Source organism: Molothrus ater, chromosome 8, assembly GCF_012460135.2.
Source record: "Molothrus ater isolate BHLD 08-10-18 breed brown headed cowbird chromosome 8, BPBGC_Mater_1.1, whole genome shotgun sequence".
In the NCBI taxonomy this organism is placed as follows: domain Eukaryota; kingdom Metazoa; phylum Chordata; class Aves; order Passeriformes; family Icteridae; genus Molothrus; species Molothrus ater.
The window spans coordinates 33449197-33474151 of NC_050485.2; the positions used below are offsets into that span (position 1 = coordinate 33449197).

At 46.5% G+C, this 24955-nt stretch overlaps 1 protein-coding gene across 2 annotated transcripts in view; it reads left to right on the plus strand.

Annotated features, from left to right (window-relative positions):
• The first annotated feature begins 3438 nt into the window (after positions 1-3438).
• The window catches only part of DOCK1 (dedicator of cytokinesis 1), a 278548-nt gene continuing 257031 nt past the window's right edge, over positions 3439-24955 (plus strand). For both annotated transcript variants that reach the window (XM_036385303.2, XM_036385305.2), the window contains exon 1: positions 3439-3553. In XM_036385303.2, coding sequence (XP_036241196.1) covers positions 3508-3553 — 46 coding nt within the window. In that variant the 5' untranslated portion in view covers positions 3439-3507. The remainder of the gene's footprint in view (positions 3554-24955) is intronic.

The following is a 24955-nucleotide window of genomic DNA, read 5'->3' on the forward strand; positions in this document are numbered from 1 at the left end:
CACGAGTGCTCCCTTGGCCTCCCTTAGAACAGAAACAAACACATTTCAGCTTTGAACCCTGAGGCCCAGAAAGGACAGACTGCAGCAATAACTCATTTATTAACTAACTACAGGTTTCAATTAACGTCATCCTGCTTTGTGTCCCTTCTCACGCCCCAGACCTGCAAAGCAAACCACAGTTCCACAGAAGTGATTCCTGGTTATCAGTGATGTAAATGAAAAGTCAATCAGCTTCCAGATTTACAGATTGTTCCAGCAATAGCCTCAAAAACCCCTAAAGCACCTGAGGCCTGAGCATCTCTGGCAGTTTTGCTGCATATATTTAGGAGCACCACAAAAATAACTCACCAGTTGTATAAAAGGGTGTAATATTCATAGCTGGAAATAAATATTATTGCTTTTCACTTTCCCTGCTGTGGAAAAGCAAAGGTGACTACAGGCACAGAGGAACACATCCAGTATTTCACTCAATTCACTTTGATTTCCCTTATGGAAATAAAGGTGTGAAATCAAAGAGCTCCCTTGTAAGTTGTCTTTGGGAAGGCTCTAAATCATTGATCCATTAGTGCAGGATAACGAGGACAAGCTTTGAAAACCTTTTGATGCCCTCACTCCTGGGCAGAAGGAACAAAGGTGCAGCAGCTGGCTCATCACAGCCCCCTGGGATTCTGCAGGACAGCTGCAATAAAACCTGGATGAGTTTGAACATGCTGGTGATGTCCTGGGAAACCAATCCCAAGGGTGGGAAAAGGACATGGAAAGAGGAGCAGACTCATTCAGGGGTCTGAGTACTTGATCTCAAAACCTGACAGCAAAAGTGCTGTTGCAGAAACTGGTCCTTTGCCATCCACACAACACAAGAAAATAAGGAGAAAAAAGATTCAACCCTGGATCTATCTTAATCCTTAAATTTGTGCTAAAGGGCTTCCCCTTTGGCAGAGGACTAATCCTACCAAATGACAGCCACTCAGTCATTTCACCTCTCTTTATTCCTTTTAAGCGTTAGCCCTCTACTGTTTCTTGACTTTAGCACTTTATTTTCTGTTTCCTAAAGGCTTTAAATTATTATTATTTTTTTAAAGCACAGTCCTGGATCTCTCCAAGACTACAGGGGATTGGGAACAGGAAGTTCACTTCCCTTGCTCTTTCTTTTGTAATCATTTATTCCACACTTAATTAGCCAGGAGATGCTAGATTTGGACAAGATTCTGGACTTGGGTCTAGAAACCAGAAGGTTTATAATCTTTAAGCCCTGTTCAACCTGGCCTTGGACACTTCCAGGGAACCAGAAGCAGCCTCTCTGGGTTCCCTGTGCCAGGGCCTCACAGCCAAAAATTCCCAATCTCCCATCCATCCCTGCCCTCTGGCACTGGGAGCCATTCCCTGTGTCCTGTCCCTGCAGGCCTTGTCCCCAGTCCCTCTCCAGCTCTCCTGGAGCCCCTTCAGGCCCTGCCAGGGGCTCTGAGCTCTCCCTGGAGCTGCTCCTCTCCAGGTGAGCACCCCCAGCTCTCCAGCCTGGCTCCAGAGGGGCTCCAGCCCTTGGGGTGTATCCATGGCCTGCTCTGGACTCTCTCCAGCGGCTCCACAACCTTTTGATGTTGGATCCCAGAGCTGGAAGCAGCTCAGCAGGTGGGGCCTCACCTGAGCGGGGCAGAAGGACAGAATTCCCCTTTTCCGTACTGCTCATTGTGTAGGATCAGTCCAGGACTCGAGGTTTTTCCCCACATGGCTGGGGCATGTGCAGCTCTGCCCACCAGCCCCCGAGCCCTTCTCCCAGGGCTGCTCCATCGCCTCACCCCCAACCAGCATCCACACCGGGGCTTTTCCCGACCTTGCTGCAACACCCCCTCGGGCTTGTTTAACCCCGCAGTGTTCTCATGTCCCGCTTTCCGTGCTCGTCCAGCTCCCCCACAGCAACCTCCAAACGCACATCCTGCTCCAGATATCAAACATCGGCAAAAAAAACCAGTGTTTTAAAGGCGTGCCTCCGGGGGAGCACGCAGCCAGAAACTTTGGGGCAGTGCAGAACCGGGTGCACCTGGGACATAACCGGGAATAGGCGGGGAGGTACCTGGGACACAAACGGGAATAGGCGGGGAGGTACCTGGGACATAACCGGGTACACCTGGGACACAACGGGGAATAGGCAGGGAGGCACCCGGGACACAACCAGGTACAACTGGGACACAACGGGGAATAAGCGGGGAGGTACCTGGGACACAACGGGGAATAGGCGGGGAGGTACCTGGGACATAACCGGGTACACCTGGGGACACAAACGGGAATAGGTGGGGAGGTACCTGGGACATAACCAGGTACACCTGGGACACAACGGGGAATAGGCGGGGAGGTACCTGGAACATAACCAGGTACACCTGGGACACAACGGGGAATAGGCGGGGAGGTACCTGGGACATAACCAGGTACACTTGGGACACAACGGGGAATAGGCGGGGACGTACCTGGGACATAACCGGGTACACCTGGGACACAAACGGGAATAGGTGGGGAGGTACCTGGGACATAACCGGGTACACCTGGGGACACAAACGGGAATAGGCGGGGAGGTACCCGGGACATAACCGGGAACACCTGGGATATAACCGGGCATAGGCGGGGAGGTACCCGGCACTTAACCGAGCTTACCTGGGACATAAGCGGTGTGAAAAACGCCAATCACTTGTTTTTAAAATTTTAGAAGTTTAATAGTAATAAAATGGTTCTAAAAATAGTAATACAATTAGAGTAATAATAATTTGGACCATTTGAATTAGGACAGTATGAGACAATAGAAACAAAGAGTTACAGACGTCCGGGTACCTTTTTCTGGACAGTACGAGCCCGAAAAAGGACACCCGTTAACAAAGGATTAACCCTTAAAAACAATAACCCGTTGCATATTCATACACCTCATACACGATGCATAAATTCCATTCAAACACAGGATTCTGTCTGGTCATCGTCAGCTTTCTGACACAACACATATAATATTCATTTTAATATTTGCGAAAAGCCAGTCATAAAATACGCATTTTTCACAACCCGGAATAGGCGGGGAGACACCTGGAACATCACCGGGAATAGGTGGGGAGGTACCCGGGACACAACAGGGTGCACCTGGGACACAACAGGGTGCACCTGGGATTTAACCGGGCGCACTTGGGAGTTAACCGGGCACACCTAGAACACAACCGGGGAGAGGCGGGGAGTCACCTAGAACACAACCGAGTGCACCCGGGACTTAAGCGGGTACACCTGGGACATAACCTGGCGCACCTGGGACACACCACGAATAAAACCGGGGGTAGGAGGGCGCTCCCTTTGTGTTGAGCCTGTCGGTCGCTGCCGGCCCGGGCGCGGAGGGGACGCTGAGGGGCGGCGGGCCGGGCCGGGCTGGCTCCGCCCGCACCACATGACTCCGCCGTCGGGAGAAACTTTTCCCGTCCCGCGGTCGGAAAATGGCGGCGTAGGGAGCGGGGCTCTGGCATCCCGGCGGCTCCCGGCGCCATGACCCGCTGGGTGCCCACCAAAAGGGAGGAGAAGTACGGCGTAGGTGAGGACGCGCCCGCCCCGCTCCCGCCTGTTGCGCTCAGGGGCACCCCCCGGCCGCGGCCTCCCCGTCCCTGCCCGGCTCCCCGCTCCGCTCCGGCCGGGATGGAGCGCGGTGTTTCCCCCGAGTCCCCTCCGGTTCCTGCCTCCCCCGCCCGGCTCCTCCCGGCTCCCGGGAAGTTGAGGAGCTCTCTGGGAGCGCCGTGTCCCGCTGGGAGAAGTTGCCTTTCTCCCTCCGCTCCGCTGCGGTCTCGTCGCTCCCCGAGCGCTGCGCGGAGCGGAGAAGCTCCGAGTTGTGTTCAGGTCGGGCTCTTTCTCCCCGTGCTGGCGGCGAGATGCGCTCCCAGGCTGGCGGCTTTGGGAGCCCAGCCCGTGCCCCGAGTGCTGTCCCTGTGGGTTCTGCCGGAGTGTGATGCTCATACAGATCAGGGCTTTCTGGGATCCATTTCCTACCGCGCTCCTTCCGTCTCTCTCGAACAGAGGGGGATTGTTCCCAGCTGGTGGCTCGCACATCCCCGCTGGGACTAAACCGACCAAACCCCCGTGAGGTTTGGGCCGGGAGGGCCCGGAATGAGTTTAAAGATGTTGCTTTTTGGAGCAAAAGGTTTTATTTCGGGGGTGAAGCGCACAAAACTTTATTGGCGTGAATGAGCGTTTGTCTGGAGGAAGGAAATAATAAATCTGACTATTCAAATTGGAACCGTGAAGTTCAATGCCTACCACAGTTCTTGGGCTGGATTGATTGTGAGGAACAACTTTTCATAGAAACGCACAGCTAAGCTTCATAAACAGAGGCAGCAGGAAGAAGAGAGTTTCTGGGGCTGAGTAAAATGTGGGTGAATTGAAGAAATTAATTTTAAATTCTGTGTGTGTGTGTCCCTAGGAAACCACAGCTTGGCTTTTAAAAATTATTAGAAAGTCTCAGTTCCAGCGTGTGGGACCTGTGGGTAATTCCAGCGCTGAGGATGCAGGACAAGCACAGGGAAGCAAAAGTGCCATTGATGGCAGTCCCTGGTTAAGTTTCCAAATTATCTGCCTGGTGGTGTGGGATGGGTATTTTGGAATGGCTGAATTGTTACGTAGTATAAGCTGATGTTACAGCCCAGTGACACTCGAAAGCAAGTTCCTCTTTTGCAGGAACTCCGTGTCTGTGTTGTGGTGGGGGTGACTGCCCAGCCCGCTTTCCAGGAATGTCTTGAAATTGAATTGAAATTAATTTGGAAGTGACATGAGAGAAAAAATGTGAAATTGGCTTGATTGTTTCATAACACAGTTTAAGTGTACTTGCATCTCCAGTGTGGGGGATTGCATGGGTAGTAAGAAAACTGGATTTAAATGTAATTTAAGAGTAAAAAATCCCTCCCAGTTTGAAAAAGCCGAAGGGGATGTGCTTAGTTGGTGTTTTCTGTGTCCACTGCTCTGCAGAGAAGTTTGTAATGCTTTTATAATAATTTATGTTTCTCTGATAGTTTGTTTTCTTTTTCCTGCTACGAGACTGAGATCCTCACCCAACTGGGGGATTTCTCTGCTGCATGACAGGGATGTGAGGTCTGAAAGTGGATGAAGTGTCACAAGGAGATAAATCAGATTTAGAGCTAATTGAACATTGGGTTCACTGACCTGTGCCATTCTGTTAGAGGCTGCTTTGGGAGGAATAGCTTCTTTTTGGTGTCCTCCTAAAGAAAATGAATATTGTTTGGTTCTATGTGTTTTGTGGACCTTTATGTTGTTAAGAAAGGGCTTTGTGAGTCTTCTGATGTTTTATTTTTTGCTGCTTGTGAGAGCTGGAAGTTGTGGAGACTTGATGCAACAGTTGTGTAGTACCAAACAGAATTGGAGACAGCACTGTTAACCTGAAAACTTGGACTTGGGAATATTTTCCTTCCTATTTGCCATGGCCAGTCCTCGGGCTGATGTTGACTCAGTATTGTCTGCCAGGGAGAAAATCCCTAATAGGAATGCTAATGGGATTTAGAGAAACATGATGTACAAGGCTTTGGGTGTCTCATCAACCCATGCAAATATCTCTGAAAGCAGGGTGCCGTCATTCCAGTGGTGCTCTGTGGCACGGTGAGGAGCAGTGGCCATGGACTAAGCCAGGAGGAGTTCCACCTCACCATGAGGAAGAACTTCTTTCCATGAAGGGTGGCAGAGCTCTGGAGCAGCTGCCCAGGGAGGGTGTGGAGACATCCAACCCACCTGGCTGTGTTCCTGTGTCACCTGCTCCAGGTGACAGGTGGGATGGACTGGGTCATCTCCAGAGGTGCTTTCCAACCCCAAATATTCTGGGACTCTGTGTGCAGGCTTCCCCAGGCAGACATATCAGGGAGGTGTGTTGTTGTGGTTATGTTTGTGTCACAGCAGTGGCAACTCAGAAATGTACGTGTGTCTGTATATAGAGTTGTGTACATATAAAATACACACTTGTGCCTATGTAACCCATTTATATCCCTTCTCCCCTTCCTGTAGCATAGCCCTGTTCAGAGTTTTCTTAGCATCTCAAGATGTGAAGCTCTGCTGGCTGTGATGCAGCTGGAACAATGATGCCAAGAAGCCTGTAGTGCCAGCTGGTAGGACCCAGGTGTGTTGAGGAGCACTCCCTGTGGCACAATGGGATTTGGGGATTTTGGGGATATGCTCCTGGGTGCCCTGCATGCCTGCACAGTGAATTTGCTGCCCTGAGCCTCTGTGCAGAGGAATTATCTCAGCAGGCAGTTGAGAGAGTGACTCAGCTCCGCTTCCTGAGAGCGTTCAGGGCTCGGCTGCAGGAGGAATGGGTGTGGATCTAATGGGATCATACGGATATTAGGGGAACATGTGGGGAGCCAGGCGGAACAGGGACAGGATCAGCTTCCTTGGAGGAGCTTTTCCCTGCTCCCAGGGCTGCAGATCCTTGTCCATCATCTCAATCCTGCCTTTCATCCCTCACCCTGAGCTGCTGGGGAGGAGTGTGGCTGTGTGGAGGGGACCACGGGCGTGTGTGGCTTCCTCCACATCACAGGGGACATCAGAGGCTTCCAGGGAGTCCTGAGAGCTGTTTGTGTCCCCTCAGTGTCACACAGTGGCCGTGGAGTGTGGCTGCTCAGCCTCCCATTCCCTGCTTTTTGTGTGATGGGAGATTTGTAGTTTTGGAGGTTTTCCTTCTGCTGGGGAAATGGGATGTAAGGAGCTGCTCTGGGAGCCTGAGCAGCACTTCTGAGACAGTGCACAGTGGCTGTGGTAGCTTCTAAATCCCGAGTTCTGCTCTTCTTTGCCCCTTTTCCTTTGGGCTGAAAACTGCAGTGAGAGGTAGAACTGGTGCTACTGTGGTTAAAAAATATGGTATTTAAAATGCCTTTGTGTTCAAAGGTTTGTGTTCATATGAAGTAATCAGACCACTACTATGGTAGTTTAATCCTTTATTTTTAGTTGAATAGATGGTGAAACAGAATATTAGTGCCATGTGCACTAATGTGCAAATGTGCACAGAGGTAAAAGGAGAACTTCCCAGTTACTGAGCTTGAGTCCCCATCCCTGGAGTGTCCAAGGAAGGACTGGATGTGGCACTCAGTGCTCTGGGCTGGTGACAAAGTGGGGATTGGATTTGGACTTGTTGGTCTTGGAGGTCTTTTCCAAATTCAGTGAGTTCCAGTGTTTTTGTTTGTTCCTGGTGAGTTTTTGTTGTGTGTCATGACTTGGCAAATAATAACAAGCCTAATTTTTGATGGGGACATTGGCCACACTTCATGGTCAGGGTGTTTTAGTGTTATCCCAGTCTCTCTGAGATTGGGATAGATTGGGATGGCTTTTCCAAAGGAGTTTATGGAAATACCTTCACACCAGGTACACAGAAATAGATACATTTTATTATTAGGGAAGGGCTTTAAGGAGTTGGTGGACTACGAGGTGATAAAGTGATCATGAATTAAATTTTTTGCAGCTGAGGTTTGCTCTTGTAATGTCCCTTTGAACAGGGGGATAAGAATTTGTCAAGATGAAGGCTAGTGAAGGCACAGGAAACCCTACAGTCAAGCACTGCTGCTTCTCCTCTGCTGCTTCAGTGAGGACTGTGGTGCTTTAGGACAGATTTCAGGCTTTTGTGGAACCCTGGAGTCCCAGCCCAGGCTGTGGGGGCTGTGGTGGCACACGGGGACTCTTGTTCAGGGTGATATCATGTGCACATTTGTGCCTTAAAGCAGAGAAGGAAACATTTGAAGGAAATTAAATAAGATGGATCTTAGGAATGGGTCTTGGTGATTTTAGTGCTGCTGTGCTGTGAGGTTTGGAGCTGCCTGGCAGGAGAGGACAGGTGGCTGCTGTTAGTGACAGCAGGGCTGTGCTGTGACACATCCCAACCCCGTGGAGCAGAAGGGGAAGTGTAAAATGTCCCTGGAAGATTGGCTGCTGCATTGATCAGGGGATTGGAGTGAACACATGCAGGTTCAGCTTCCTACAGCCAACACACGCCATGGACACCCAGATCAGGGTGTTATTTGTGACATCCCCTGCACACCCAGATCAGGGTGTTATTTGTGACATCCCATGGACACCCAGATCAGGGTGTTATTTGTGACATCCCATGGACACCCAGATCAGGGTGTTATTTGTTATATCCCATGGACATCCAGATCAGAGTGTTATTTGTTATATCCCATGGACATCCAGATCAGAGTGTTATTTGTTATATCCCATGGACACCCAGATCAAGGTGTTATTTGTTATATCCCATGGACACCCAGATCAGGGTGTTATTTGTGACATCCCCTGCACACCCAGATCAGGCTGTTATTTTTTACATCCCTCTGCTGGGAGGAAGTGCTGAGAGAATTGGGATGGTTCAGCCTGGAGAAGAGAAGTTTGGGGTGACCTCAGAGAGAACTTACAGTGCCTGGAGGAACTGAAAGATGGAGAGAGACTCTCTGCAAGGGATGGAGGGACAGGACAAGGGGAGGTGGCTTTAAAATGATAGAGAATGGGTTAGGATGGGAATATAGGAAAGGAATTGTTCCCTGTGAGGATGGGGAGGGGCTGGGATGGGATTCCCAGAGAAGCTGTGGCTGCCCCTGGATCCCTGCAGGTGTCCATTGGGGCTGGGAGCAGCCTGGGACAGTGGGAGGTGTCCCTGCCATGGCAGGGTGGCACTGGATGCTATTTATGCTCCCTTCCAACCCCAACCATTCCATGGTTGTATTTTCCAGTGCCCTTCGATTCCCTGCTTGCTGAGGGTTGCAGTTCTGTGCTGCCCCATCCTGGCAGCTGCTGAGGCCGAGGGCAGGGCTGGAAGATGCACCACGCCTCTTCCTGCAGGAATGAGCCGAGCTGGGCTGCAGGCTGGTGCTCAGCTCCTCCCGGTTTGCTCAGCAGCCGCTATTGTTCTCTGTCAATAAACACTTGTTGCAAACAGCAGATTGGAGAGGGATAACCTTACCAGATCAGTGGAAGGGAGTGTGGACTCCTGTTTGTTTTCATCCCAGTCAGCAACAACGTTACAAGCTGGGATTGTTCTGAGGAATGATTCCTGATGGGATTTTCCAGGAGTTATTTTTTCTCATAGGGCACAAACTGACTTCACTAGGGGCTGCCTATGACCACAATACGGAGCTTTTATTTAACTTTGCAAAGGAAGTTTTCATTCAGTTTAGGGATTTTTCAGCTGCTGCTTTTACTCTTTATCCTAGAAAATAAAAAAGAAGGTAGAAAAGTGGACTTTGATACTTAACATGGCATGCAGGTATGGCAGTGGCAGTAGTCAGGGGGCTGATTGAAGGTGTTTGATTTGGTATTTCCATCACTGGCAGTGCCCAAGGCCAGGTTGGATGGGGTTGGAGCACTCTGGGACAGAGGAAGGTGTCCCTGCCATGGCAGAGGGTGCAATGGGATGAGCTTTAAGCTTTCCCTTCAACCCAAACCATTGTGGGATTCTCTGACTTCAAGTAGCACCTTGGTGGGTTTTGTAATTATCCCTTTCTGTGTTCTGTTGGAAATGCCTGACTTAGGTGCACTCAAACAATGCTGATTTTGGGCTCTTTGCCACACTTGGCACAGGTTTCTCTGTGTTACAAAGGCATTTTCCTTTCTGCAAAGGCAAAACTTTCAGGGAAGGGGGAAAAAAACCAAAACCAGAGGCAACTTAAACCTTCTCCAGAAAGCCCCTCTGTCAGCTTGCAGCTACAGGAGGAAGGGTTGGGATCATTTTTCCTTTAAGTATTCGTGTTCCTGGTGTCCTGTCCTGTGCATGGAGGATCCTTTGCTTTGTCTAATCCTTCAGTGTGGTCCTGCAGGACTGCAATCCAATCCCTCTTGTTGAACACCTGGGGATGTGTCCAGCTGCAGATAAATAACTGGGGCTGACTCCTGGCCATGAATGGAAGCTCCATCAACTGCCTCTAATCCACTTTCAAGTATTTATTCCACCCAAGGTGTCAGTTTTGCCTCTCCCCTTTGACTTCCTGCAAGTTCAAAACTTCCTCAAAATACTCAGTGGAGCTGCTCCTACTTATGGGTATTTTTTGGCAGGGGTGGTGGACCACTGACAAGTCAGATTTTTTCTTTTTTATTAAACTTAAAAGCATTTTTACTTCTGTTTTCTAGTCTGTGGTGGCCCCCAGGGCTGTTCTGACAATAGTAATTTTCTGAGTAAGGCTTTAATGAATTCCTTGATGAGTTATTGGAATACTTTCCTCATTTAGCTTGTGGGGGGGAGGAATTGAAATCACGCCCTGTCTAAACCAAAAAAATGTTCAATGAGAGAGAATTCTTGTAATTCTGAAACTTTGTCTCCCTTTTCAGACTGTAGTTGTGCAAACATTTATATATTTATAGAATTATCTGCCCATGTTTATGTAATTTGTGCATTAAATCTGATTTCTGCTGTAAAGATTGGTAATACAAGAAGCTGCAGTTGCTGCATTTCAGTTTCATCAGCAGAAAGATGAAATATCTCTGGAAATATTTTTCTGCTCCATATAGCTTTGTAGCTAAACTGAAATAGTTGCATTGAGAACTATTATGTGTAATCATGTACCCTCTATGTAACAAAACAAACAGATGGGTGAAGAACTGAAGCAACCACTGGCTGCCATACATGAATTTGGGGTTTTTTGTATTTTTTTTTTTGCACTGCTGCTTTATTTCGAGTGCTGCTTATATTATTTCAGCACAACCCTTTTTAGAACATATTTGCTGAGGGTTTTGGTGGCTGATTTTGCCCTGAGGGTGTTGGAGTAGCAGAATGTCTTTGTGTTCCCCAGTAGAAAATACCAACAAGTGAGTGCGACAGGATTTGCTGTGTAATTTCTGAATGGGAATGGCAGCAAAATTGTACATAATCAATGTTTGTGCTCATAGGCACTTGGGTTTTTGAGGCCCTCTGTTTGTACATCCCTGCTCTGGCAGTGGCTGTGCCACTTTTATGGATGTGCTGCAGAAATTATTGAATATTGAGGTGGAAAACCTGCTGGAGCCGGGCTGAGCAGGTCTGGGGGTTTTGGGAAAATCTCGTTATCCCTGAGGAGTCCCACGTGGGGAGGGCAGCAGGAATTGTCTCCCTTGGGGAGGAACCTCCTGGCCTGACCTGGGGGGTCCTGGCTGGTTTGGCAGAGCTTCCTGGAGCATTTGGAACATTTGGCACTGCAGGGTGGGCACTTGGGACTGGAGAGAGCACAGAGATAATGTTGATTTTTTTTTTTCTTTTTGTTTGGGTTAGGGTTGGGATTGAAAGTGTTTGAGATGGTATTTTGTGTTTGGATGTTTATTATTTCTTATTTATATTACAGTTTTATAGGCTGTGGCTATTACAGTATTTTACTAATAAATTACAAAATTGTTTTGTATCTATTTTATAAAGTTTTTTAAGGAATAACTATCTAATTAAGAAATAACACTTAAATAATTTATTTTTACCTTAATAACTAATTACTTGTGTTCTGTAATGTGGACTTTTTTGTTTAATTGCAAAATACTATTTAAAATACTATTTAAACTCGTGAAGAAGTTACTGCTTTACACTTCATGGCAGTGACAGTAGTCAGGGGGCTGATGGAAGGTGTTTGATTTGGTATTTCCATCCCTGGAAGTATCCAGGGCCAGGTTGGATGGGGTTGGAGCACTCTGGGACAGTGGAAGGTGTCCCTGCCCATGGCAGAGGGTGCAATGGGATGAGCTTTAAAGTTACTGCTTTAAAACTTTTATTTTAGTTTTATATATATATATATATAACTATGTTTTAAAACTTTAAATTCTGAGCTTTTTACTATGTGATATACACACTTCCATTTAAATTATTGACTTATAGTTTTATTGTTATTAATTAATTTTGGAAGCTTTTTTTTTACAGTTTAAATTCAAATGTACCCTTTTTTTGGGGGGGGGTCTGTGCCTTTCAGCACAGAAAGTCTGAAATTCTCAGCATCCAGGGTTTCAACACAGGTATCTGAAATACCTGAGAGCCTCTTGAGGCACACAGATGCCTTCTGCAAGTGCAGCCTGAGGTGTTTGTGTTTGCTCTGCCTTCCTCCTCCTGCTTATCCAGACAAAGCACGGAAGTGCCGGCGTCACCGGCTGGGGGCTGGATGGAATAAAACATAAAATAACATCTGTGGAGGGCCAGGGCCCAGTGTCCTGGGAGGACAGGAGCAGATGGGGCCACACTGTACCCAAAAACCTCCAGCTGGGCTCTCTTAGGGAGGTTTTCCCAAGTTTCGTGCATGGAATAAAAAGGAAAAATCAGAATTTGGAACAGGGGCCTGAGTGTCCTGGAAGGAAAAAAAACAAAACAGATGAGGCCATGCTGTACCCAAAAACCTTCAGCTGGGCTGTTTTAGGAGGGTTTCCCCCATTTTCATTCATGGAATAAAAAGGAAAAATCAGAACTTGGGACATGGTCCAAGCGTGCTGGGAGGACAAGGAACAGATGAGTCCATGCTGTGCCCAAAAACCTTCAGCTGGGCTGTGCTAGGGGGGTTTTCCCCATTTTCATACTTGGTATAAAAAGGAAAACCAGGACTCAGAACAGGGCCTGAGCCATATTTCCATGTCCTGGGCGGACAAGGAACAGATAAGGCCACACTGTACCCAAAAACCTTCAGCTGGGCTGTGTTAGGGGGGTTCTCCCTATTTTTCATGCATGGGGAAAAAAAAAAATAAAAGGAAAAATCAGAACTCAGAACAGGACCTGAGTGTCCCAGAAGGACGAGGCACAGATGAGTCCATCCTATACCCAGAAATCTTCAGCTGGGCTGTGTTAGGGAGGTTTTCCCCATTTTCCTACGTGGAATAAAAAGGAAAAAGTGGAATCAAGGGAGACCATGGCCAAGCCTGGTGCTGCTGGTGCCCCTGGGAGTGGGCAGAGGTACAGGATGATGGGGAGCTCCACTCTTGCCTTCCCTGCCTCCCAGCTGCTGCTTTAGCCTTGAGCATCCCCCTCATGTGCCAGCTGGTCTGCAGGAGGAAATGTTGGCAGCAGGGGATGGTTCAGGGCAGGGAGCTGGGTGCTTTTATTGAGGAGTTGCTTCATGCAGAGTGTGTGGATCAGAAATGGAGTGGAAGCAAGTGGTAATAGCAAAAAAAAAAAGTGCTCCTCCAGCAGAGCCTGCCACAGGAAATCTCTCAGTGCTGAGCCAGATGGAAGCTGTTGATGAGAATTGAGTTTGTGAGTCTTGAGGCAGATGGTGAAGGATTGAAAAGGACGCTTGCTCTCAGGAAAATCTGCTGTGCATGTGAGTGCAGTGAGCAAATCCTGCCCTGCCAGGGCTGGGATTATCCAGGGGGTGCCTTGGAATGCCCTGCCAGTGCTGTCCTCTGAAGCAGGGCCTGCACTGTGCAGAGATATGGTGAAATGTGTCACTCACTTGGGCCAGCAAAGTGGAGATAAGGGCCTGTGGGAATGTTTCTGTTGATAAATAGGAGGTTAATCTCTCAAAGTGGGAGTGTATGAGTGGAAACTAACATCAACAAGACAAGAAATCTTTAATTACTGTTTTGAGGATGTGTCCAGCAGCTGTTGTTTGATTGACTTTTTCCTGCTGCTTTGGGGTGCTGTGGGAGAATTGTTCTTTTGCATCAATCTGTGGCTCATTTGTAGCTTTAATATAGAAGATAAAGCTTGCACTCAAGCCTTTAGTATGCTCTAACCTAAGGTAGTTGTGCTGTTACCTGGTGCCTGCCCTCTTTCTTTTTTCCTTTATTTCTCTTATTTTGTCCTTTCAAATTCCCACCAATTTTCTGCAGGCATCACCTGTTCCTTGTCATCCCTGCAGGAATTCCTTCCTTCCTGCTCACCCTTTCCCCCATTATTATACTGCCTCAGTCTTGCTTGTTATATTTTTTTTGCCATGGCTGGTAGTTGTTGGTGTTTCCATCAGTCCATCACTTTCTTTGACCAGGATTCTTAGGTGGAGAAGACTTGAGAGCCTATTTTATTGCCTCTCTCTGAGCCTGGTATGCCTTGTGGGTTTGCTTTTTGGATTTTTTTTTTCCTTCTTGTGGATTGATCTCTGAAGTTTTCAGTGTGAAGGGTGGCACAAGCTGGTTGTAAAAAAAAGTAGTTTGTGGCATTTTTATTTTTTTATTTTTTTTCTTAATGTTGGGGGTATTTTGGCTTCTGTTTGACAATAAAGTTGATCTGCAGAAGGTTTGTGTTTGGTATGGCAGGACCCAGCTCTGCCCTTCCCTGTCAGCAACACCTCTGCAGCTGCTGGCAGCCTGTGTGCCACCTCTGTCACCTCCACTGGGCTGCTCTGCCCTTTTTTGATGTTGCTCACTGACATTTGGGCACAAAGGAACCAAACTTCTTGTCCAGGCCATGGCTGGAGTGTGCACAGGGGCAGCTCAGAATTCCTGGAGCACTGGGACCTGCCTCACAAACAGCTGCCGTTGACTCCTTTGTAAAAATAATTTAGTGACATGTGACAAAGCAGTGGATAAAGATCCTTTTCCCAGAGGTTTCAGTCATTGAGCTGTTTTGGTGAGGAAACAGCTGTGCTTGCTGACACTGAAGTGGCTGGAGATGAGAACAGATATTTTTTGTGGTGCAGAGATATTTCTTGGCCAGTAATTTCCACAGTGTGTGAGTCAAACGGGACAAAAGACCAACCCCAAACTTTCTGATGCAGAGCCAGATATTCTTTTGGCATTTCTTACGCTACATTTTATTTGTATTTGTGTTCTTGAGCGTTTGACTGGAACTAAGACTCTAAAAGGATTTAAAAAGCACATTAGATGTTTATCTGGTAATAGGGACATCTGCAGTTAGATGGGATTGCTTTAATGCTGAGCATTGCTGCCCTGCAGAGCTCCAGGAGGTGCTCATGGGTGAGGGAATGTTTTATAAGGCCTTGATCTGTCTCTAAAGTGCTGATTATGGGAATTGCACTTTGGATTCTGTCTGGTGCCTCTCCTGCTCAATCCCAGTCTGGGATGTTGATGGAGGTGGTGCTTGTGTGAGATTATGGCAAAGGCTTGGTTAAACCAGTGCTGCAGCCAAACTGGGAATGGGGGCCCAGCAGCTGGTGCAGTCCCCATCCTGGAAGTGTCCAAAACTTGTGGATGTGGCATTTGGGGACGTGGGCTGGTGGTGGCCGTGGTGCTGACTTGACTGTTGGGCTGGATGATCTTGGAATCATTAAGGTTGGAAAGGACCTTTAAGATCAGCAAAGTATTTTTGAGAAAAACGTCCCAAACCTTCTTTAAGAATCATTTGAATCTTCAAATGCTAAAGTATCTTGCTTTGAGCTCTGTGGGGAGGGAATTCTTACTCCCCAAAAATAAAGACTGGATATTGCCAGATAAGCACGTTTTAGTCAAGACTTGAGAGAATGACTCAGTTGTGGTGCTGCTGACATTGTTGGAAGTTTTGTGTGGGTTCAGCTCCAGTTTGATTTTCTACTTGAATGTATTCTTGAAGTGATTTATTAATAGATTTTTATCAATCACTGGTGCTGCAGAGGAGCCTCTGTTTACTTACTGGGCTGTGATGAGTGATGGAACTGGTTCAGATTTTTGCCTTAAACACAGAAAGTACAGTTTGGGCTTCCTGCAACAGCTGCACTTTCCACAGTTAGAGCACACGAAGGTGAACGTGTTCTTGGCTGAAAACCAGGAGTTTTAATACTTTTAGGGCTTGAATATTTAAAATATTGGCATAACTGCAAGCTTTTACAATCAGAGTGTTGATACCATCTATAACACAGTGTGCTGATCTTAAAGCAGGATATGAACTTTTAAGACCAGGAGTTCATGTATTATATTTGTAAAGGGCTGTCTGGATGCTTCCATAACATTTACATAAAAAGTGCGGAAAATATAAAATATTTTTGTGGAGGGGAACTAGAATAATTGCCAGCTTTGGTTGTCAGGAGATGGGTAGTGACAGCTTTGAGAAATGCCTGGCTAAACTGAGTGAAAAGTAAAATGTTGGTGATCATTAATGAAATCTTGAGTTCTACGATTGTTTCCCTATTTGCTGCATCTGTACATGACAGAATTTGTGTTTTTACCTTTGCATGTGGCAGCTTTCTCTTGTTCTTGGGCCATTCATGGAGCAAGAAGTGTTTTTAAATTGTTTTTCTCCAGAACACTGAAGGCTGCTTAGCAAGAGGACTGAGTTAGGTTCCTGCAGGAGAATTGCATAAATAATCTCCCCACCTTTTCCAGCACAAGTCCCACTGCTGGTGTCTCAGAGGATGCTTTCACCAAACATTGCCAGGCCAAATGTGTGATTTATATGTCAAAAGCAAGCTGGTTTGCTGGGCATGAATTGTGTGGAGTGTGCTGGCTGTCATTAATTTGGTTTTTCAATAGTTCTGTTTTGAGGTAGAGGTGCTGCAAGTGGAGATGAGTTGAGGAGTTGAGAAACAACCACTGATTTCAGATGAATGCAGTATTTTTTCAGCCAGGGAAGCAAACATTTTAAGGTGAAAATTACACTGTCTAGCCTAGCACAAGCTTTGCTGCCTGTTGGAGCTTTCCAAACAGACAGTGAAGCAGATTTGGGGAATCATGGCAGGGAAATCAGACCCCTTAAGCTGCTGTGTGCAGTGCTAGGAACAGATCTGCTCCTTGGCCAGGAGCTGCCTCTGGCCCTGCTCTGCCCTGGGCTTGTGCTGGCTGCTAATGCCTCCCCCCTTTGCAGGGAATCCTCAGAGTGATGCTGGGAAAATAACCTGCAAAAAGGGGGCAAAGAATAATCCAATAGTCCCTTTCTTACAGTAGAGCTGAGCGAGTTACTGCTGGGTTAGAGGCACCTTCATCACCCTCCTGGCATTAATATGTGACCATCAGGGGGGTTTTAAACACATTTTCCTTGGATGATTGTGCTTGGGAAGGAGCTATTCCCCCAGTACTGTGGCTCTGTCAATGGTCTTCTGGGAGAAAAATAAATGAGAAGAAAAGAAGACTGAAACTGCTTCACAATAAAAGAAGGAAAAAAAAATTAAGCTTAGAGCTAGTAACTATCTCCTAACATCACTCAGGAAACAGAAATTTTACCCCAAAGTGTTGTGCACCTCTGTTGAGGCATGATAGGTTTGCAATAATTTTCAATAACTATGACTTGGATTTCAATGAGACTGGAGATAAGCAGTTCTGTTCTGAGAAACTTTTGAAGGTAATCACTTTAATGTGATTTAATTTACCATTAATATGTGACCATCAGGGGGGTTTTAAACACATTTTCCTTGGATGATTGTGCTTGGGAAGGAAGGAGTTAGGGCTTTGAATTATTCTGAATTAACAAGGGTAATTTGGAGGCTCAGGGCAGTGAGGGGAGGAAGTCTAAGGGTTATTTTTGATGTGTTTCAGTAGGTTAGATGTGTTTGAAGGGTGCCTTGGCAGTGGGGAACCAAATTCTCACCTGGGAATTGCTGTGTACATCTGGGATCGATTACTGGGCTACACCAACTTTAAAATACCAATTTATTACACTATATATGTATTAAAAATCATTGATAAATTTAATAATAATAAAGAGTTGGACTTGATGATCCTTGTAGGTCCCTTCCAACTCAGAATATTCTGTGATTAGGCTAGAAGAGGGTTTAGAATGATGAAATGAACTCATGATAAAGTGAATGGTTGCAAATGAACAGGTGGGTTCTTATTGTTCCGAAATTGTGGAGCTCAGGGTCTGGAAGCAGATTTAGGGTGCTCCTCTACTCTGGTTTTCCCCCTTCCCAGAAGTCTGAATTTATGGAGTAAAACCTGGTGCTGGCTCTTTAATGAACAGTGGGATCACACCAGTTACTTTTCCTCATTTCCTCCAGAACGAGCACAAAGATTGGTGTGGGTTCCCAGGATTCTCTGAGGTGGGGGAATTGGAATTACAGGGATGTGAGCTCTGTGTGAGAGCTGCCCCAGGCTGGAGCTGAGGGAGCTGGACAGTGACCCTTTGTTAGGGCCAGTGGCCGAGCCAAGTCCGCTGGAAGCCGCCTGGAGCATGTGATTGCCCCTGCTTTGGAGAAAAACAATTTTTGCCTGTTTTTGCAAAATGCTGCTCTTATCTTTGAGTGCATTCAGTGCTGTTTGACTCCCTCCCATGGTGATTTTTCCCCCTAATTCCGGTGTGAGGTGCAAATTTGGGAAAAGTGTCGCTGATTTCCCATTTCTGCCCTAGCCTGGCTGTTTTGGGAGGGAGGGGGAAAGTGTTGCTGGGTCCAGCTGGGGCTCTCAGCAGGTCATTCCTCTCTCTGGGTGTTCTTTTAGGGAATGCAGAACAAGTTCCTTGGGGTTTCTTTGACTTGGGGTCTGTAGTCTTGCTGTTGGAGGCAGCCTGATAATGTGATGGCAAAGAAAAGGAAATTGAGGAAGTAAGGTTTGATGTGTAAAAAGCCTCAAACTCTCTTCATCCTTTTTCTCCCATTCCAGAGGCTTTCCTGAGAAAGGAACAGAGGAATTTTGATTTTGTTTTCCCTTGCAGCAATACTGAGGAGGAAGAACAGTAGGAAATGAAAGCATCTTCCCACCACCTCATTTCCTCCTTGCTTTAGGCACTTTGCTCTGCATCATCAGCTCGGTGTTGCAGTGAATTGTGTCATTTTTTTCCTGTTTCCACAGTAGTGCAAGAGGGGTTTCAGTGTGTTGAACTTGATTTTATAGTCATTGAAATGTCTATTAAAATACAGCTGTGCCATTAAGCCCACTGCTGTAGTAATGCTTACTAAAGACACCCTCTTAGTGCAATAAGAGTTTCCTGTCATGGCAAGGGAGAGGCTTGAAGATTTATGGGGCTGATGCTTCAGGGATGTTCACAGGGAGCTCTGTGGCCTCCTGGAGCACCAAGTTGGGCCTGGGGGAGCTTTGACATTATTTGTGTGGGTTTAGCCTGGAGCACTGTGTTGGGAAGCACTTGAGGGTTTCTGAGTCTCTTTAACATGCTGGATTTAAGGGTGAGCTTGTGACATTTGGGAAGTTTCCCCCTCTGTGTGTTGGACATAAACTAAATCAGGAGATGTTTCACTCAACATGAGGAACTCCTCTCCACGAGGGTGGCAGAGCACTGGAACAGCTGCCAGGGAGGACACGGGGCCTCCTTCTCCAAGGGAGACTCTCCAAACCCACCTGGATGTGGTTTGGGGATGGACTGGATCATCTCCAGAGGTCCCCTCCAACCCTAGTGCTTTTGGGGTTCTGTGGCTGGATTTGGGAGTCCTCCTGGAGCTGTCCCTGCTGTTGATGGAGTTTTTGGGGTTCTGTGGCTGGATTTGGGACTCCTCTTGGGACTGTCCCTGCTGTTGATGTTTTGGGGTTCTGTGGCTGGATTTGGGATGTCTCCTGGGACTGTCCCTGCTGTTGATTTTTTGGGGTTCTGTGGCTGGATTTGAGATGTCTCCTGGGACTGTCCTTGCTGTTGGAGTTTTTGGGGTTCTGTGGCTGGATTTGGGATGTCTCCTGGGACTGTCCTTGCTGTTGATTTTTTGGGGTTCTGTGGCTGGATTTGGGATGTCTCCTGGGACTGTCCTTGCTGTTGATTTTTTTTTGGGTTCTGTGGCTGGATTTGGGATGTCTCCTGGGACTGTCCCTGCTGTTGATTTTTTGGGGTTCTGTGGCTGGATTTGGGATGTCTCCTGGGACTGTCCTTGCTGTTGATTTTTTTTTTTTGGGTTCTCTGGCTGGATTTGGGATGTCTCCTGGGACTGTCCTTGCTGTTGATGTTTTGGGGTTCTGTGGCTGGATTTGGGATGTCTCCTGGGACTGTCCTTGCTGTTGATGTTTTGGGGTTCTGTGGCTGGATTTGGGATGTCTCCTGGGACTGTCCTTGCTGTTGATGTTTTGGGGTTCTGTGGCTGGATTTGAGATGTCTCCTGGCACTGTCCTTGCTGTTGATGTTTTGGGGTTCTGTGGCTGGATTTGGGATGTCTCCTGGGACTGTCCCTGCTGTTGATGTTTTGGGGTTCTGTGGCTGGATTTGGGATGTCTCCTGGGACTGTCCCTGCTGTTGATGAGGTTTCTGCTGTCCCTGGGCAGGCTGGCCCCTGGCAGTGCTGGCTGAGGATGGGGTGGGTGCGGTGCTGCTGCCAGGGGAGGGCAGGGATGGGGGCACATGGGGCAGGAGTGGGTGTGGAGCTGCAGCTCTGCCACTTCTGGTCACTTCTCCTCTCCTGGGGACCTTGGCTGGAGGATGTGGCCTGACTCAGCACCAGCCCAGGCACGTTTGATGCTCTGCCAGCACTGACCAGAAGCTGGATGAGTTCCTCTTCCCTCCAGCCTTTAATTCTTGGCCTTTTCCTGCCCTGCAGACCCCTGGGGGCATTTTCTACATAGCAATGTTGAAACGTTTGTGAATTTTCTAATAACCACGTGTAGAGGTGGTTTTGAGTTTTGCTGAATTCCAAGCACCAAAATCCCTTTCTTGAGGCACAAATTGTGTTTTGGGTGAGCACAGCCAGTGCTCAGATGCTGTCCTTGCCTTCCTGGAGGATGGTGCTGGAGCAGGAGCCAAGTTACAGCTCCTTAGTGGCCCCCAGTGAAATGGAGGAGGTCTGAGGGAACATCAAAACTCACTCACTCTGTGATTCTGAGTTAGCACAAGACAGATGCCAAAACATCTGCCTCGGGACAATGTTTTGTGTTAGTCTAAATCAGCATCTTGCTTTTCCTGCAAGAGCCAGTGTTGAGAGCTCGGGGTGATGTGATTACTCTTTGCATCCAGGGTGTTTCACTTAATGGACTTCTTAATATTAAAAATCAATTTGGATGTTCTTGATTGTGCCTCTTGTTAGCTGTGCATTATGGCACATTAATAATGCTGTTAGAGTCAATAATGATGTGTATATATATATTTTTTAGCACTAGTTTCAGCTTTATACTCTCAGTACTTGGTGGTGAAGTACTCTGAATGCAGATTAGCCAGGAGGAGGAGGGAGAGCTGGTAAAATGGTGACTGAGCAGCTCACTTCATTAGCTCCCTAAAAATAAAGTGTCTGCCTTGAAAGGGGGGAGGAAGGAAAGCAAGAAACTGAACTTGCTTCTTGGAAATCTTGGCTTCATCCAGAACTCTTCATTTCACAGAATCCCAGATGTATTCAGGTTGGAAAAGAGCACCAAGATCCTTCAGGCCAGGCTGTGCCCAGTCCCCATCTTGTCCCCAGCCCAGAGCCCTGAGTGCCACATCCAGCCCTTCCTTGGACACCTGCAGGGATGGGGACTCCAAACCTCCCTGGGCTGCCCCTGACAATGCCAAATCAGCCTTTCCATGGGGAAATTCCTGCTGATGTCCACCCTGAGCCCCTCCCCTGGTGCAACATTTCTTGTCTTCTTTTTGCTTTTCCTGGGAGCAAATCCTGATCCCCCCAGCTGTCCCCTCCTGTCAGGAGCTGTGCAGAGCTACAAGGTCCCCTCTGAGCTTTCTCCAGGTTTTATTTCTTTCTGTGTTTTTTAATGAGTGCAGAAAGGACAAGTGAGCCTCTTGTTTTGTCCTCCTTGAGCTCTGCCAGCAGGGCTCAGCTGGGTGGTTGCACTTTGGGAAGGCACCAGGCCCCAGCTTTGGGATTGTTCTGGATTTCTGAAGTTTCTTCAGCTTATTAATTAATTCCCACTGGGTGGTGAGTGATGAGACACCAAATGTGGTGCAGGACACGTTGCTGCCTTTGCCATCTGGTGTGAAACCTGGGGTGCCTGCTGGTGCTTGGAAAGGCTTGGTGGCCCTTCACTCTCTGTGTCCTGACTTTGGAAGAGGGAACCAGGCTGGCATTGCAGGGATTTCAGCCTGAGGGCTTCCAGAGGCTGGTTCAGGGTTCTCTCACCCTCAGCAGATGCCCTGTGTAGTGATGGAGGAGTTTGCAGGGGAGCCATTGTGTGTTTCTGGAGTTTGCTGCTCCCACAGAGGGGGAGTGAAAGGAGCTGTCTCACCTTTGTAAGGGAAAGTGGTGATAAATCCTTTCTATCTACTTGAACTTGGGGGATTTGGGCTAATCCTGTGATAAAAGTCACATTTGTGGATTTAATCAATAAGATTAGAGCATCACTGGACAGGAGGAACCTTGAGCTGGATTTTCTCCTTTAGCTTGGTGGTAACTGTTCAGATCTGAGAATTTCTCCAGGCTTCTCCTTTCTTTAGGAAATTAATTTTTTTGGGAATGTTTGGATAACAGAATAATTAGAATATTGAGAAAGAACTCTGACTCAAGCTTGGTGAGACCAGGAATGACAAAACCCAAGGTGAAGGTGAGAGGATCTACCCTTGGTTAGTGCACACATGAAATAATTGTCTTTAACAGTTCTCAGGTGCAACTCCTGACTCAAACACTGCTTTTTTCTTTTGCTTCTCCATTAGCATCAGGTGTAGAAATTAGAAACTCCTCTGGGTGAGTAGCAGAGGACTAAGGAATCTACCTGAATACTCAAATCATCCACTTTCATTTTAGGGAAAATAGGAAAACCTTCAGGCATCTTTTAATACCAGAGAATTTACAAAAGACTTTGCTTTCACCTCTGCAATTTGTCTGCTTTTATTGAAAAAGCACAGTTAGGATTTAGTTTTTTTTTTTTTTTTAAAGCCAGTGTAAAATAAAGCTGGTAATGTGTTAAATGTAGTTTGGTTTCATTCAGGGGTTCAGAATGATTAATACAGCCTTTAAAGCAAAGTAATACCAGGGAATATTACTCTGTAACATTTTTATGCTATTTTAAGATATCTCACCTTTTGTACAGTTAGAAAAAAAACTTTTTCAGGATAAATTGCTGTTACCTTTGTTTGCTTTCTCCTTTGTTTCCACCACTAATTCTTCTAGTGTTGGCCCCCTCATTTTTCTGATGTGTGCAGACTGAGTGCAGCTCACAGAGGTGTTTGTTTTGTGTTCCTGAATGGTAAATGGGGCTTTGGTGCAATTACTGTAATGCCCTGCTCAGTGTTCCTTTCTTTACCAACTCTTAGAGCTGAAAAAATTCCTCTTTCTGTGCCCACACTTAATCCTTTGCTTTTGGCACTTTGGGACCCTTGGGTGGATGTTGGATTTTTTAAATTAAGCAAAACATACTTCAGTTAAACAAAAAACAACTTAAAAAATCAAAACTTATACCTCAGGTTTTTAAATATTTTAAATGATAGCTCAGGATACAGTTGATGAGACAAAATGCCAACATACCAGTTTCATGCTTTACTCCTCCAGACTTTGTCTTTTCCTTTAATTAAAGCCTTGTCGTTTGCTCCAATCAAACATTTTCTATCACAACATCTTTTGATGCCACTGCACATAAAAAACCTTCCCATGAGGAGGAGTTAGCTGCTCCCTTGCAGGGGAGTTTGGGTGCAGTTCAAGCCTTGCTTTGTAATCACACGGGTGGAATGCACTTTATAGTTACTTGGGTTGTTTGCTTCACGATCTGTCAATGCTGTTGGAAGCCAGCAATGTGATTTATTTTCTCTTGCAGACGTATTTTTCACACATCATATATATTTTTGAAGATAAATCACCCCTCCCTGGCTCCTCAGTCAGTTGAGGTCAGTGGGAGCTGGCGTGGGCAGTAATTACCATTTGATGGCTGTTTGTCATCTTCTGTCAGAAGAATTGGTCATTCCTCTGCAGCTCCTGCTGCCTGACCTTCCTTGTTGTGACAGACACCAGTTTTAGCACTCTTGGGCATAAATTTTAGTGCCTTTTATTCATAGCTGCCTTTGATCCTCAGCGTTATTCCACTTAAATGCTGGAGTAATGCTCAGCTGAAGTGTGAATTGAGTACAGGACTGGTTTTTAATCTGTTATAATGCAAATTTTTCCTGGCTGGGATGTCTGGTGTGAGTCAGTGAAGTTGCTTGTCAGGGTCCTGGAGGTGGGAGACTGTCCTTGGATTCATTTCTGGATGTGTGAACATCCCAGGGGCCTTGACTGAGCTGTGAGCACTGAAGGGATCTCAGTAAACACCACAAGGATTGGCTTTTTTTTTTTTTTTGTGTTGCACTCCAGCCACACAAGTTTGGAGGAGTTAGGGCTGTGTAACTTGGTTTTCCCTGCTATGCACAAAAGCTGAAATGAGAATATTTCTGAGGGGTGTTTCCAAGCAGACTCTGCCACGTGATCTGTGTTCACCACTGTGAACAGTTTAAAATGCTCATTTTTGTTAAGGCTTTTCTCAGAATCCCCTTCTCCTGCAGGGTAGCATTTATGGCTCTCAGATATCCTGTGCCAGATACCTGGGAGGGAGAGTTTATCTGTCTCTAATAATGACAAAATTAAGGAAAACATTAAAACACAAATAGCTTGGCTTGTTTTGATGTCTAGATAAACTGTTCCTTTTTAAAAGCTTCATTTAAATCCTGGTGATATTGGTCTCTGCAGTGCACCTGACCTTTATTCTTTCTACCCTGTAGTGTGTTTTAATTCCATTAATAATCTTCCTTCTTATAGAGTGTTTTCCAAAATGGTTTTTTTCATGGTTTTTTTTCCACTTGTGCACTCAGATTTATTTATTTAGCTCTTCACTCTAAAGTCTGTCAAGGCAGAGGAGTTCTGCAGAGAAAAGGACCCAGCCACCCTGGGTGGGTTGATTTATGCTGAGCCAGTGGGTTATAAATTGATTTATTGGTGAGCCAATGGATTATTTATGGGTGAGCCAATGGATTATGGATTTATTTATGGGTGAGCCAATGGATTATGGATTTATTTATGGGTGAGCCAATGGATTATGGATTCATTTATGGATGAGGCAATGGGTTATGGATTGATTTATGGGTGATCCAGTGGCTTATGGGTTGATTTATTGGAGCCAGTGGCTTATGGATTATTTATTGATGATCCAATGGATTTATTTATTGGTGAGCCAGTGGATTATGGATTGATTTATTGGTGAGCCAATAGATTATGGATGGATTTATTGGTGATCCAATGGGTTATGGATTGATTTGTTGGTGATCCAGTGGCTTATGGATTGATTCATTGGTGAGCCAATGGGTTATGGATTATTTATTGGTGAGCCAATGGGTTTATTTATTGGTGAG